The 14,548-nt window shown below is 33.3% G+C and overlaps 2 protein-coding genes and 1 long non-coding RNA gene across 4 annotated transcripts; 1 reads left to right on the top strand and 2 right to left on the bottom strand.

The window, feature by feature from the left end:
* Positions 1–2,140: 2,140 nt before the first annotated feature.
* Positions 2,141–7,593, top strand: LOC120188789 (protein LIFEGUARD 2-like). 2 transcript variants are annotated; one of them, XM_039192187.1, is made up of 5 exons: positions 2,141–2,487; positions 2,577–2,690; positions 3,074–3,234; positions 3,310–3,530; positions 7,581–7,593. In XM_039192187.1, exons 1-4 carry the CDS (start codon positions 2,235–2,237, stop codon positions 3,511–3,513), a joined length of 732 nt encoding a protein of 243 aa, XP_039048118.1. In that variant the 5' UTR covers positions 2,141–2,234; the 3' UTR covers positions 3,514–3,530; positions 7,581–7,593. The 2 variants fall into 2 exon arrangements, with proteins under 2 accessions (XP_039048118.1, XP_039048117.1); XM_039192186.1 differs by having other exon boundaries at positions 2,143–2,487; positions 3,074–3,231; positions 3,307–3,530.
* On the bottom strand, positions 5,663–6,687 carry LOC120188526 (COMPASS-like H3K4 histone methylase component WDR5B). The gene is made up of 2 exons (XM_039191932.1): positions 6,019–6,687; positions 5,663–5,929 (listed from the first exon to the last, which is right to left on the bottom strand). Exons 1-2 carry the CDS (start codon positions 6,682–6,684, stop codon positions 5,663–5,665), a joined length of 933 nt encoding a protein of 310 aa, XP_039047863.1. The 5' UTR covers positions 6,685–6,687.
* A 118-nt stretch (positions 7,594–7,711) lies between the features above and the next one.
* On the bottom strand, positions 7,712–9,070 carry LOC120188791. The gene is made up of 3 exons (XR_005522440.1): positions 9,016–9,070; positions 8,868–8,939; positions 7,712–7,781 (listed from the first exon to the last, which is right to left on the bottom strand). It is a non-coding gene; the product is annotated as an uncharacterized LOC120188791 (long non-coding RNA).
* Positions 9,071–14,548: the final 5,478 nt, after the last annotated feature.

Consider the following 14,548-nt stretch of genomic DNA (forward strand, 5'->3'; position numbering starts at 1 on the left):
CATGGTACATGAGATAAAGCCATCATTCAAACAAAATTCTTGGGTTCCTGACGAAGTCGATTCTCATTAGATCTCGTCTCTTTAATTGTGGCTTTGATTTAGTTTAAATGGTTACATATGTTGGTTTTCTTTTGTGTTATATTATTTTGCGTTGTTTTTTATCCTATTGTTGGAGGTGTAACTTAGAATTAGGGTGATTGTCGATTGTGGTTTTTGGTTGAGGATGTGAGAGTTTAAGGTGTTTGTTGTAATGGTATATACCACCATAAGAGGATATTTCGTGTTTTCTTATGTATTGAGTATTATTATTAATAAACTATGAGATACTTTGTTCTTTCTTCCAATGTTCCTTAACATACTTCTTAGTATGTGGACGAATACGAAGTGAGTTTTTAATGAGAATTTTAACTTCTATAAAAAAAAAATAGGCGATCAAAACAGAATAAAAGTGAGAATTGAGATACTAAACAGTACTTTACCTTTTTTTTATTAAACCGATTTGTGCTGACCGGCGAAAGTCTGGTAGGAAATGACACGAGGGACCCAACAGACATGAGCCTGGGTGTATTGACGGTAGCGGAGCCCTCTTCCGCCACGTGTGTCTTCCACTCTGCTGCTAAGCTTAGAGGGGGAACTTGTGCCACGTGTCATGTAATCCTCACGAGGTGGAGTCTACAAACGATGTCATTCGGGTCTTTGACCATCTGATGATGACGTTTGCACTTTCTCTTTTTTTAATAAAATAATTATATATAATATTATTTATAATTTATTTATTAAAAATGAGCTAATTTAATATTAACATAATAAAAACTTGTTTTTGAAAAGTTAAATGCAAAAATCAACTTTAAAGTAATATAAATAAACAAATATTAAAGGATACTTTTATTCTTTACGCTTAAAATAAACAAATATAGAAAACCTAATTCTCACATCCTCTAGAAAATCCTTAACAAACATTGCTGGATAACTCCTTTAAAGAAAAGAATCAAAGATGGAATTTACTTGCAAGGAACAATTTTCAAAACAGTACTTGCTTTTCAATTTTATTTACAAATTTTCCTTTTCAATTTTTTAATAAAATATTATATATATATATATATATTGGTAAGCCAATAGTGGAATTTCATTTCCTTAACAATAAAGTAAACATAAAAGGCCGAATTTGCTGGCAATGGATTATGCGGCCATTATCCATTTCCCCCACTCCGTACTCTAGAATATCTCATAACTATCCGCCTTTGCACAGTTTTATTTTTAAAGAAATGGACATAGCTTTATTTAGTCCTCAATTTTATTAATTTCTTTTAGTTAAATCCTTTAATTTTATATCAATTTTTTTTACTTGATCTCTAAATTTAAATTTTTAATCGGTTAAAGATGTGATAAATTGTGACTCTGCTACATCATTAACCAACCAGAGAAGTAAATGTTTTCTTTTAAAAAATTAAATGACCTCGGTATTTGTTTTTAATCATTAACAATGTATATATACTTTGCCAATATAATTACAGGAATATTAGACTTTTAATGACAACAAAACTTCTCTTAATCATTGAGATCAATTTATTAATTATTTTCTATTAAAACTTTTAGAATAAAATATATTAAAAATTATTGAATCACGTTCAAATGATCTTTTTATTTATTAAAATTTTAAAAGATACAAAATCATTCTTAAATTTATTAAATTGTTATAAACCAACTATTAAATTTTATCAAATTATTAATAAATTTATCAAACTTTTACACTTATTATAACATTATTATAATTACTTTATAACTTTTAAAACTTCAATAATTAAAATAATTATTAGAGTATAGTTTAATAATTTATAACATATTTTACTAATTTTTAATAAAAAATTAATATACATATAGTTAAATGAATAATAAATTTAAATTCAAAGATCAAATTAGAAAAATATTAAATTTCGAACAACATAAATATTAAAGATTAGATTGAAAATTTTATCAAGTTTAGGGGGTTAAATGTTGTTTAATCACGAAAATTACTCCACGTGTCAACTTCTCGTGGAAAGTTCACTGCTGGTACGTGCTGTTACGAGATCTATCAAGAACTTTCTCTCCACCAAAGAAACCGCCAGTTCTCTTCCATTTATAACCATCCACTAAATCCCCTCTTCAACGGACAAGCAAAGCACTAGAACAAATTCACCCGCCACTCCCTCATTTCTTCTTCACTCCTCAGCTTCTTCAATCTCTATTCAACTATGATGTGGAATCAGCCGTACCGGAAAAACGATACGGAGGCCGGAGCAAGGCCTCTGTATCCGGCGATGTTAGAGCCGCCGGAGATGAGGTGGGCTTTCATCCGCAAGATTTACTCCATCATTGTCATTCAGTTGTTGGCTACGATCGCGGTGGCTGCCACGGTGGTTACTGTGCGTCCGATCTCTCATTTCTTCGTCAGCACCGGGGCTGGCTTGGCTCTTTACATTGTCCTCATCATCACGCCTTTCATTAGTGCTTTTCTTTTTCCTTTTTTTGGCGTTCGTGATTTGTGAATTTTCGGTTTACTAGAAAAATGAATCGGTTTCTTTGTGAATTTGCAGCTTTGTGTCCATTGTATTACTATTACCAGAGGCATCCGGTGAACTATCTTTTGCTTGGAGTTTTCACGCTTTCTTTGGCTTTCGCCGTTGGATTGACGTGTGCTTTTACCAGCGGTAAGATTTGGATTCTTGACTCTGTTTTTGTTTTGATAGAAATTGACGAAGAACGAATAAGCATAGTTAAATCTTAAATGAAATTTGCGGTTTGTTAGTTAATGTGTGTTGGTCAAGTATTCCTTTTATTCTCGGTAAGATAAATACATTTAAATGAAGCATAACTCAAAATATAATTAGAAGCGATCAAATTTTTATTTTTTAGTTTTTAGAATCGAATCGAGTTTTGTTCTTATCTATTAGAATGCTTCTAATTGACTGCATGACGGTGAATCAACTAAATTTTTATTTGTATAATTAGTGGTATTTAATCTTTGGATTGATTAATCCCATTTTGGTATAACCAACTAAATTTGATGTGCATTGTTTTGCATTATGAGCAGGAAAGGTTATTTTGGAGTCGGTGATCCTGACGACCGTGGTGGTCGTGGCTCTAACCCTTTACACCTTCTGGGCTGCAAAGAGAGGCCATGATTTCAACTTCCTTGGCCCTTTCTTGTTCGGCGCCGTCCTTGTTCTTATGGTTTTTGCTCTAATCCAGGTACTTCGATTTCGTCCTGTTTATTAAATTGCATATCTTTTATATCCTTATCGAAATTATTGGATCGGTCTACAGATTCTCTTCCCATTGGGTCGAATCTCCGTGATGATATACGGGTGCTTGGCATCGATAATTTTCTGCGGTTATATCGTATACGACACGGACAACTTGATCAAGCGATATTCATACGACGAGTACATTTGGGCTGCTGTCTCTCTGTATTTGGACATCATCAATCTCTTCCTCTCGTTGCTTACTGTTTTCAGGGCTGCAGATAGTTGAAGAGGATTTTAATTTTTGTTATTCTTCCTTTGAGGTTCATAAGAAATTGATAACCGTCATCCATAGTGTTTGCTATTGATCTTGTTTATCTCTCCCGTTTATCAGTTTAGGTGGTAATTGTGAATGATGTGAAGAACGGGGCCAAATGTATGGTTGTCCAGACTAAGATATCATTGTACATGGTTGATTGAATGGATGGTTCTGTTTTGCTTTTTTAAAATGATTATTATATGAACACGATACACCAATCAGGTCATCGTTCTTTATTTTCTTATAACATCCTTAGAAGCATGCGTTGAAGCTATAGGAGTCCGCCTCCACTGGCCACACGTTGCCGTCACCAGAAAAATGGACACTATAATCCACCCTAAGGAATGAGTATTTGATTTTAACTTAATAAATTATGACCTGGTTTAAACAAATTATTTTTTATTTTGAAAATTTTAATTGAGATAGTTTATTAGGAGTATTGTTAGGTAAAAGGATTTGATGCAATCTGAAATAATATATTATAATTTTTAGTTATTTATTTAGAGATAATTTTAATAATATTTTTATTTTATTTAATAATATATAGGTAAGATTCGAATTGAGTGGGTCTCTTTTAAATTCGGGTTGAGTGTGAATAGAAAGGTCCATCTTTTTAATACGATTCGGGTGAATTGAATTGAAAATATGAGTTAACTAATGATCATCTCATCTCTACAAGCAAGTGCATCAAACCTGCCGGGATCTCTGCATGGAAGAACCATGTCATCGATGTTCCCCCTAGAAACTTCGACAGGAAGTCGGCTGTTATATTTGTGTTTCGAAAAATCTTTATGAAACTATCATGTGCAATCCATAATTAATCCTAATAATTCATAATTAAGCCTAATATATCATGTATAATCTATAATTAAGCTTAATATAAAAAAATTGCATAAATTATACTGTTATTTTTTATGTAGATGTTATTATTTTATGTGTTATAATAGTAATAGTCGGAAAAAAAACTCATTAAATAACATGTGTATGTGTTTGATAATTTTAAATATTTAATTTCTTAAAAAACCTTTAAAACTAAATTATTATGTTTAGAAAATATTCTTTTACAAAAGATTCCCCTCCCCCTCACCCACTGTCCCTCCCCCGTTTACCACTCCCTGGAGTTGAAAGATTGAAATCAAAATTAGCCTGTTTGCTACTCCCTGGATTGAGAAGAAATTGCTCAAGACCATCTTCCAGTGGTTTAACATTTCATATTGCGAATGTTTTTGATAAGTCAATGTTACTCTGTTTTATTACCTTTTCTTTCTATATTTATTTTTGATTGATTGGAAACAGGTTTGGAATAGAACAAGAGTTCTATCTCCTTCAAAATCTATGCCTGCTCAAGTGCGTTTTATACTCGGGTAGAGGGAGGGGGAATTTTTTTTAAGAAACATAATTTTTTTAGTATAATAATCTATTTTAAAGGTTCTTTTTAAAAAATAAAAATTTCAAAATGACAAAAATACAACATGTCACTTAACAGGATATTTTAACAATTACTATAATTGGGACAACTAAAATAACAACTTCTGTAATGTTAGACACTTAGATTGATTAAAAAAATAATTTAAACATCTAAATGGGACGATCAACATAATTTGAACACTTATTTTTGTATTAAGCCTTTACAATACCAAATATGAATATTACATATAATTTATAATACCAAACATGATGTAGAAAATTAATATGCAAGTATATTATATTAGTATTCTCTATATGTAATTATATTACACCAGTCAAACATGTCTAGAAAGTTAGAATTTGTCATAATTACACAATAAGGAGCAATTACTAACAAGCTTGTCTTGAAAGTTTTAAAGAACTGCACCCAGACATTATCCTGAATTGTTCATGAGACTAAAAGCAACAATGCATGTTAGATGATGGTATATCTTTCTCTGCATTTGCATATTGAGACCTAATCTGTATTATCCATTTCAAATGACCAGGAAGCCATAGATGCATGCATATATAACCTTAATCTGTATATATGCATTTGAAATATCAATGGCTCTGCAAGTGAGACCTGACTCGATAAAAACGATGCATTCACATGCTGAGATATAGCTTCATGAATGCCCAGTAAACATATTATTGGGAAAACTTTTAACTTTCATAGAGAATGATTTATGGCGAAAAGCAGAGCAATTTTATTATCAACAGGATGACAAGTCACAGATACAACAGTATCCGAATGGCCTTCTAGTCTCTGAATCATGGCCTTGGATTGAAGATCCCATAGATAAACACATTTATCCTCCGATCCACTAACTATGTACTTACCACTTGTAACGGAGAATGTCGATGTTATGCAATAAGCTCTGTTTGTATGCCCTTGATAAATCTTCAGAAACTTCCCGGTTGAGTAGTTCCAAAGCTTCTGCAGTTCAAAAGAATGAGTAATTAAGATAACATCAAAGGGAATTCATGTTGATCTTCAGAGTTTAAATGATGTTTTTTTAGCTTTACGAGAGTGCTGTCGAGAGTTGCAACAAGGATGAATTTCCCGTTGGGGGAGAATTTGGTGAACGAGACGCCGGGATCTTTGTCGTCGATTAGGGTTTTCAAGCAAGTGCCTTCTTTGGCGGCCCAAATCTTGCAGGTCCCATCGTGGCTACCTGATACGATCAGCGAACCGTCGCGGTTGAAGTGAACCGACGTCACCGGCATGGTGTGCGCCCGAATTACCCTCACGCACTTCCCCGTTTTCACCTCCCAGATACGAATCGTCTCATCAAATGATCCCGAAACGATGAGATTCGACTGCGGATTGAAGTTAACGCAGAAGACGAAGTCGGAATGTCCTTTGAGGATCTTGAGGCAATCGAACGGTGGACGTGAGTCCCATATGCGGAGAGTACGGTCGTCAGAGGCGGAGCAGATGTAGTGGGAATCGGATGACCAGGCGAGGTCGGAAATTCCTTCCGAGTGGCCAACGAGGCGGTGGAGGAGGGAGAGGGTCGACGCAGACCAAATAATTAGGGTTTTGTCGAGGGAGGCGGAGGCCAATAGCGTACCGTCGTTCGAAAACTTGACACAGGATATGGCGCGTTGATGACCGGCTAGAGTTTTCAGGTGACGGTAGGGCTTGTAGCCGGCGGCTGACGGTTGCTGGATGCTGCTGACGCTAGACATTGCGTAAATACTGCGGAGTGAAAGGAGAAGGTTTGGAAGCTTTATAATCTGTAGTCTCAAACGCAGCGGGCCTGTTTGTTTGATTAGTAGCACACCAAGCCCCAAATCCAATTGATTTTTTTCCATTAAAGGTTCAGTTAATTTTTTCTTTTAATTTTCAATTTAACAATTAGTTAAATTTTATTATTTAAAATACAAAAATTAATTCTTACATACTTTATTATTTATTATATTTACAAATAAAATGAGAGGTTATAATCTTTGTTGTTAATTTTTTTTTAAAAAAAGGCAAAATTATAAAATAAATAAGAGGATTTGTTAAAAAATTAACATCATTTAAGGAGGATGTGATATTGAAATTATTTTATATATTGGTATCTTATACAATAAATTCGTTCAAATGTAAGGATATACATAGAGATGAATTGTGAGAAGCGTGAGTAAGATTGTATTTTCTGAAAATTTTAAATCTTTATATGATTTAAGTATTTTATTTATATTTTTATCTATAAATTTTATAATTTTACGTTCTTTAAATTTTTAATATAATTTTTTAAGTTCATATATTCTATCATAAAAGATTATGTTACATTCTTCTTTAATTATATCAAAAGTCCTTATATTTCATATAAAATTAGAAATATGATGATATTTATACTATAAATAAGAACTCCTTATATTTTATGTAAAATTAATATGTAGAAAGTAGAACATAAACTTACTCAAGAAAACATTAAGACATATATTTTCATAATCTTGTGTTATTTCAAAAGAAAGAAATCTCAATTCTGGAACATTAAAATGGTTGATTTGCAAGGAGCAGCACAAGATAGCAGCAACTTCCATCTCCATTCAAGCAAGATCAGTTCAGTTGGGGAGCTGTGCAGCCTGAACAGGGCCTGCTTGCGCCAGTTGCTGTCCATAGAGAGAAAACAGTGTGGGAGTTGTGCATAGGGGAACTAACTAAAAACAAATTAAAGTGAACTAGGTATTATGGTCCAACAATGGTGGAGCTAAACTAAACCTGAAAGTAGTGCTCAAGCATGGCCTTGAGATTCTCGTACTCCTTCCGCAGCTCTTGGAAGGCAACTTTTGCCCTGCATGCAATTCATCACCTTCATTTTCAAATTCAATATGCAATAGTATTGCATTTATGCTATGTTACGAGATTGGAAAGATACTGTCCAGCAAATAAATAAGAATATATAAGTTTACATGAGAAATCTATTAACAAATCAAGAGTAAAAGAGATGGGTAAAGTATAATTAATTATAGAAAATGAGTAAAATATAAATAATCGTATAAAATGAGACGTAAAATCAAAATAAACTAAAATCTAGAATCCTAATTTAATATTTACCCATATACTTTTTTTTAATAATAAAAAATGGGAGGTAGTGGCCCTGGACGAAGCTTAGCTTCCACCCCTTTAGAGATGGTCAAAATATTTGATGGATTTTGATATGACTCGTTCCTATAAGATCGGGTTTTTTTAATAAAAAATCTAGGTTTGGGGTGAATTTTTTCAAAGAGGGAGTTAGGTCAAGAAAAAATATATATTTAGAATAAAAGTCTCCAACCTCACCCGACTCAAATAATTATTATAACATCCCTTTATATATCTAAGAAAAATTACTATGATGTTACTCCATATATATATATCAATTATCTTTCTGTGTTAACAAATAAAAAAATACTAAAATTATTTGTATTGAGTCGAGGGTAAATTTTAATCCCAAAATTCATATCATATAAAATATCACCTAATAACAAGATTGAATTCAATAAAAGTCTTTAATTTGTAGTTTAGGATCAGAATAATTAAAAAAACTCTTAAACCCCATGCCTATCCCCAAGTGCAACACACAATAATTTTCACAAAACTTTTTTTTTTCACACTACCTCTAGAAACCCTAAATACACATACATACATGAAAAATCTTAGAAAATAAACTTATATATATCATATTGTGAAGACTCTGCTCTCGTATCCTTCAGCTTGAGAGTCTATGCATCTATAAAAAAATCTCATATTTTCTCTTAATTAAATTTTTCATCAAGCAGATCGTATTGTAAAATTTTCAAATTGAATTAAACAAAATTTATATCATAATTTCTAACATGCAATAGCGAACTAAAGTTTATCTTAAAAGTGAAACAACAATAGGAAAAAAGAACATTACCCTTCTAGGTTCCCTTCCCCCAAAAGCCTTCTTGTTTTGATGATCTCATTTACAACTTTCTTTGCACCAACGCTTCAGTTAACAATATCGGTTTCCCATTAAACCAACATTTGATTAAGCTTTTGTTTTACAGATTATGGGAATTTACCTGGCACTACTGCCCTTGAACTTATGAAGCACATGCTCTAGTTTAACAACATCAATTTCTCCCCTGCATAGATTATTTTCCAAAGCTATCACTCTCACCATCTTAATATATAGACATATATCCAAACAGTTTTACTCACAGTGCCTGCTCAACAGTATCCAGCACTGTAGTGGAGTCGTTGAAGTACATGGTAAACACCTGTTGTAGGAAGCTGGGGTTACCTTTCTCCTCTAGCTGCTCCAGTTCAGTGAATTGCTCGTCCAAAATCCCCTACATTGCTAGTATCATGTTATGTTTACATTACACATTCATATGACAAATGCATGCATGTATATTGTGATGTAGTTTATAAACTTATTCACCGAAACATTTGTAGTGATTATTGGTAGTGTAACCCTTCTGGTTTAGGTAGAGAACCACAATCGGTGGTTCATAGTGCAGTTATAGACGGTCAATGTTGTTTGGTTCATAAGATTTGATGTATGAGAGAAAGGGTTTGAGAGAAAGGGTTTGCGGAGGAAGTATAACAAAACTAAACCTCGTCAAAGAAGGATTGCCTCATTGTATCATCTGATGTTTACCTTACACATTCATATATATGACAGATGCATGCATGCATGCATGTATACTGTAATGCAGTATATAAAAAAAAAACCTCATCAAAGAAGGATTGCCTCAATGCAGCAATTTGTTGACGAAAATGTCTGCTTTCCATTGAAGAGGTTGACACTTGTGACTGCTGAATGGGGAGAAATTTAGACAAAGCTGCTTGATAATCTAGTAATGGCTGTCTATGCATATATAGCAAGAACAAAGTTGGTAAGAAATGACAAATGTTTGATCCTGTAATAAATTTTGAAACAAAGGGGTCAGACATTTGTTATTTTCTGATAATGGATTCTCATTTTGGAAAGTTATAATAAATTATTCTAGATTTTATGTATCTAATTTCTGGATCCTGTAATTAATGAATTGGATTTTCAAATCTACTATTTACATTATGAGCCATAAAGTCCCTCGTCTTGGCCAGCGGGTGGAGTTTCTTTGGTGTATTTAAGGATGGTTATGCGTCAAGTTAGATTAAGTTTTTTTATCAATTTAATTTGATTTGAGAAATATTTTTCTTTCACTTAAAATTAGACTTAACTCAGATTTAAGAAGGTTTTGTCCGATTCAAAACTTAACCCGAATTGTGTTGGCCAAGAAAATATAGTTCAAATATGAATTGTGTTGGCTCAGTGACCTGAAATCTTGATATGTAGAACTGGTTACAAATCTCTCTCGACTATCAAATTCATTTGGTTGTCATGAACTGACCCAAAGTTTTAGAATAGGATCGAAGAAAAAAAAGAATTTAGAGAAGAAAGTACCGTGGTTTTGTTATAATGTATTTGCAAGTTGCAACATGTCATGGTCCTGGGTTAATTAAGCATGGAATCTGAAACACAAAACTTTCCGACACTGCTCATTGTCTGTGAAATTTTGGCCACCTAGTCGTGGCAGGAGGCTAGTTGTAGAGAGGATGACGAAGAAACTTACAACTTCATCCATTTTCTCTAGAAAGCGTGGCCTATTGAGTAATGAAGAGGCCGTGGAGGATGCCAAGAAAATAGAAGAATTAGCTTTGGCTGCTGCAGATGAAGATTACAAGAATCCTGATGGTGATGGAGGTTCTGCGGTGCAAATACATGCCAAGGAATCCAGTAGACTGATGCTGGAAGTTATTAAAAGAGGCCTTTCACAATTAGTTGATATAGTAATATGAGATATTAGATCCTTTAAACAAAATCGGGATTTAAATTTTGACATTATAAACAGAGAAAATTGAATTGGGAGGGATGCAATGCAAATATATGCCAAACAATCCAGTAGACCGATGCCGGAAGTTAATAAAAGAATCCATTCACAACTACTTGATCTAGTGGGAGGAGGCATTATAGATTTGAATTCTGACGTTGTAATTGAAGAAAACTGGTTACGAGAGTCGTCCTATAATGAATCTTTACATGTTTGATTTGGATTAATCAATCAATAGAAAATTAGGTTGGATTAGGAGAGTCAGTTGAATGAAGTTGATATGAGCACGAATGCCATTAGGCAAGCCGGTGCTGGGCATTTGGCTCAGGTAGTAGTGACAAAACCCGGATTTATGTTGCTGAATATCAATGGAAATTTTATACCCGACGAAGGGATAGACAAAGTAAAGAAACTATTCAGAAGTTCCCCCGAAATGCTCGGACCTTTAGACAAGAATGATCCCGAAAGAAAATATGATGACGAAGACGAAGAGGATAGTGCCGAAAATGAGATGGGACATACGTAATAGACAAAAGTTAACTTGATTCGATCTTGCCTACATCCTAAATTGAGAAAAACAATAACCTTCGACCATTTGCTGACCAAATATGACACCATATCATATTGTGTTATGGTCGATGTTGACAAACCTTCGATCGTCACTAAAGTACTCAACCGCCGAATACTTTGCAATGTTTTTCGGAGGATATGGAAGAAGGGGAAGTCGTTAAGTATCATTACCTTCGAAGATTTGTTCGAAGAACTTCTCCAAGTAAGTGCCTCTTCCATCACTTTTCTTCATGTATGTTATGTATTTGATGATATTTTTATGTGTTGTAGGAGGATATCATAGATGAGACCGATTTATACATTGATGTACATAAAAGGTACAATGCTATTCGGGTTTTATATTATCGAATATTATCGAACATGAAACAAACTTTCCGAGGATACGAGTTGTTGCTGTCGTCGCTGCTTCATCGGTTGCACGGGCGCCTTCCAAACGTAGATTGATCTGCCAAAAGCCTTCGGTAAAGTACACAACGTTTGTTTCTTCTTATCATGTTTCCCTTTCACGCATCATTTGATCTTTGACGATGTTACAAGCTAAAACCAGCATATTGTGATGATATGTAGCCTAGAGATTATTTGTAGTTGCACGGACAATTTGCGTGTAGGATATTAATATATATTTAATTTTTTAAATTATTTTTCACGCATTTAAGTCATATTCTAATATTTATATTTTTTTATTAATCTTTACAAATTCGAATATCTTTGGTTAACCCAGGGAAATCTTATCCTTGTCTCACATCTTGAAGAACTGGAGGACATTAATCTCATATATATATATATATAAGAAGGCTCTTGAATATAGAAAGCAATGACACAACATATTTTATAAAACGTCTTTTGGAAAGAAGGTAATAACGTCATAATCAGTATCAAAATAACTTTTTAACTATACAATTTCACATCAAGCACCTTACTGGGTGAGATAGACAAAATAAATAATCTTGACGATGATTATGACCAATACATTATAAGATCGATTGCGAGAAAATATTGTACTTTAAAAAGGTAAAGATATTAATTTCACATTAAAAAAATAAAAAACTTAAAATCTTAAATAATGTCAATCAACCATCTAATAATCTTACCTAGTCAAAAACAAAATTGAAATTATTCATTTTTTTTTATCTCAGTGTTGTCTATTGTAAAATACTCGAATTAATTTGTGTATATTCAACTTATGCATGTAATTTAGAACGAAAAAATTGAGAGAAATTTGTAACTAGTAATTTCACTCAGAAAATCAATTATCTATGTAAGAATACGAACGAACACTTGTATGAAAATCATTGCAAATCATGTAATTATATTTTAGTTATTATTGATGTTGTATTTATATTTCAATTATAACTCCAAATTTAGTTTGATAACAATTATATTTGTGTTTCTGTCTATTTATAAGTTACAATTGATGTCCTGATTTAAAATCAAAATTTGAATCATAAATAAGAATGTGCGACAATACCTAAAGTAGAATCCTAAATCAATGTCAAATTATAAATTATTGTCATTTGTCAGACCCAAAAATTAAAATGTTCATTTACACTCGATTTAATTAATAATTTTATGGTCATAAATATTAAAAACGTCTCACATCCATAATTAAAATTTTGTGATACCTATAAAAAAAATAAAATTAGACATTATTAAATTCTGTTGATCATCATGCAATCATGGGTATAGAATAAATCCTACCCAATCATGAACCCAAATTAGGAAAGAGGTTAAGGTGGTCATTATACTTTAAGAGAAAATAACCTCAGTGACCAAAAATATCTTATAATATACGATTTTAACCAACTTATTTTGGATTTGCCAAAATGATCAACTAAATCGCAATGCGATCGATAATTCGCAATGCGATCGATAATTTGCAACGCGATCTCCGGTATCGCAAATCAGTTTCCAAATTCGCAACGCGAACTTCGACTATCGCAACGCGATTTACATATTCGCATTGCGATAGTCCAAGTTCGAGTTACGATTTTCCAAATTCGTTGCGATAGTCGAAGTTCGCGTTGCGATTCGAGTTACGATTTTCCAAATTCGTTGCGATAGTCGAAGTTCGCGTTGCGATTTATTCTAAATTCGTTGCGATAGTCCAAAATCGCAACGACTGGTGGTATTGCATTTGTTTCTTAAGAATTTTCTCTAAAAAGATAGTATTCGCGCAGACGTGTCGAAGACACGTATTACCACGACCACGACCACGACCACGAGACGAGACGAGACGGCGACGCGCGAGAGTCCCCCTTGTTCTCTATCACTCAACAAGGAAGTGGGAAAACCAAACCTTAAATATCATTCTCAATAGTGTTTCCAATACTATGTGGGATTGAGCATTACCAACACTTGTTCCCAATACAATGTGATTATTCAGGAAATAATTAACAATCATGCACCTTAAAATAATTGAATCAGCAACCAATTGCATTAGTATTATACGATTAAATATGTCATAATTAAAAGTCAATCTACAATCAATCGCGATTATTGCAATTTTAAGCAAAACATTTAAAAATAATATCACTATTTAAGGCTCAATCCCACATAGTATTGGGAACAAGTGTTGGTAATGCTCAATCTCACATAGTATTGGAAACACTATTGGGAATTGTATTTAAGGCTTGGCTTTCCCACTTCCTTGTTGAGTGATAGAGAACAAGGGGGACTCTCGCGCGCCGCCGCCGCCGCCGTCTCGTCTCGGGTCGTGGTCGTGGTAATACGTGTCTTCGACGCGTCCGCGCGAATACTATAATTTTAGAGAAAATTCTTAAAAAACAAATGCAATACCACTAGTCGTTGCGATTTTGGACTATCGCAACGAATTTGGAATAAATTGCAACGCGAGCTTCGACTATCGCAACGAACTGATTTGCGATACCGGAGATCGCGTTGCGAATTATCGATCACATTGCGATTTAGTTGGTCATTTTGACAAATCAAAAAAAAGTTGATTAAAATCGTATATTATAAGACATTTTTTATCACTGAGGTTATTTTCGCTTTTTAAATAGAGATTATCCCGTAAGACGCTTAATTTAGAATATAAACGAAAGTATCAGTGTAGATGGGTAGTTTCGTCAAGAATGGAAAAAAGTTTTAAAATGTTTCGACTTCAAAAGTTGGTTGATCAAGTGTACGGACAAGAAAAATTCGGTTT

The sequence above is a fragment of the Hibiscus syriacus genome, unplaced genomic scaffold (assembly GCF_006381635.1).
Source record: "Hibiscus syriacus cultivar Baekdansim isolate YM2019G1 unplaced genomic scaffold, ASM638163v2 tig00116951_pilon, whole genome shotgun sequence".
Lineage (NCBI taxonomy): Eukaryota > Viridiplantae > Streptophyta > Magnoliopsida > Malvales > Malvaceae > Hibiscus > Hibiscus syriacus.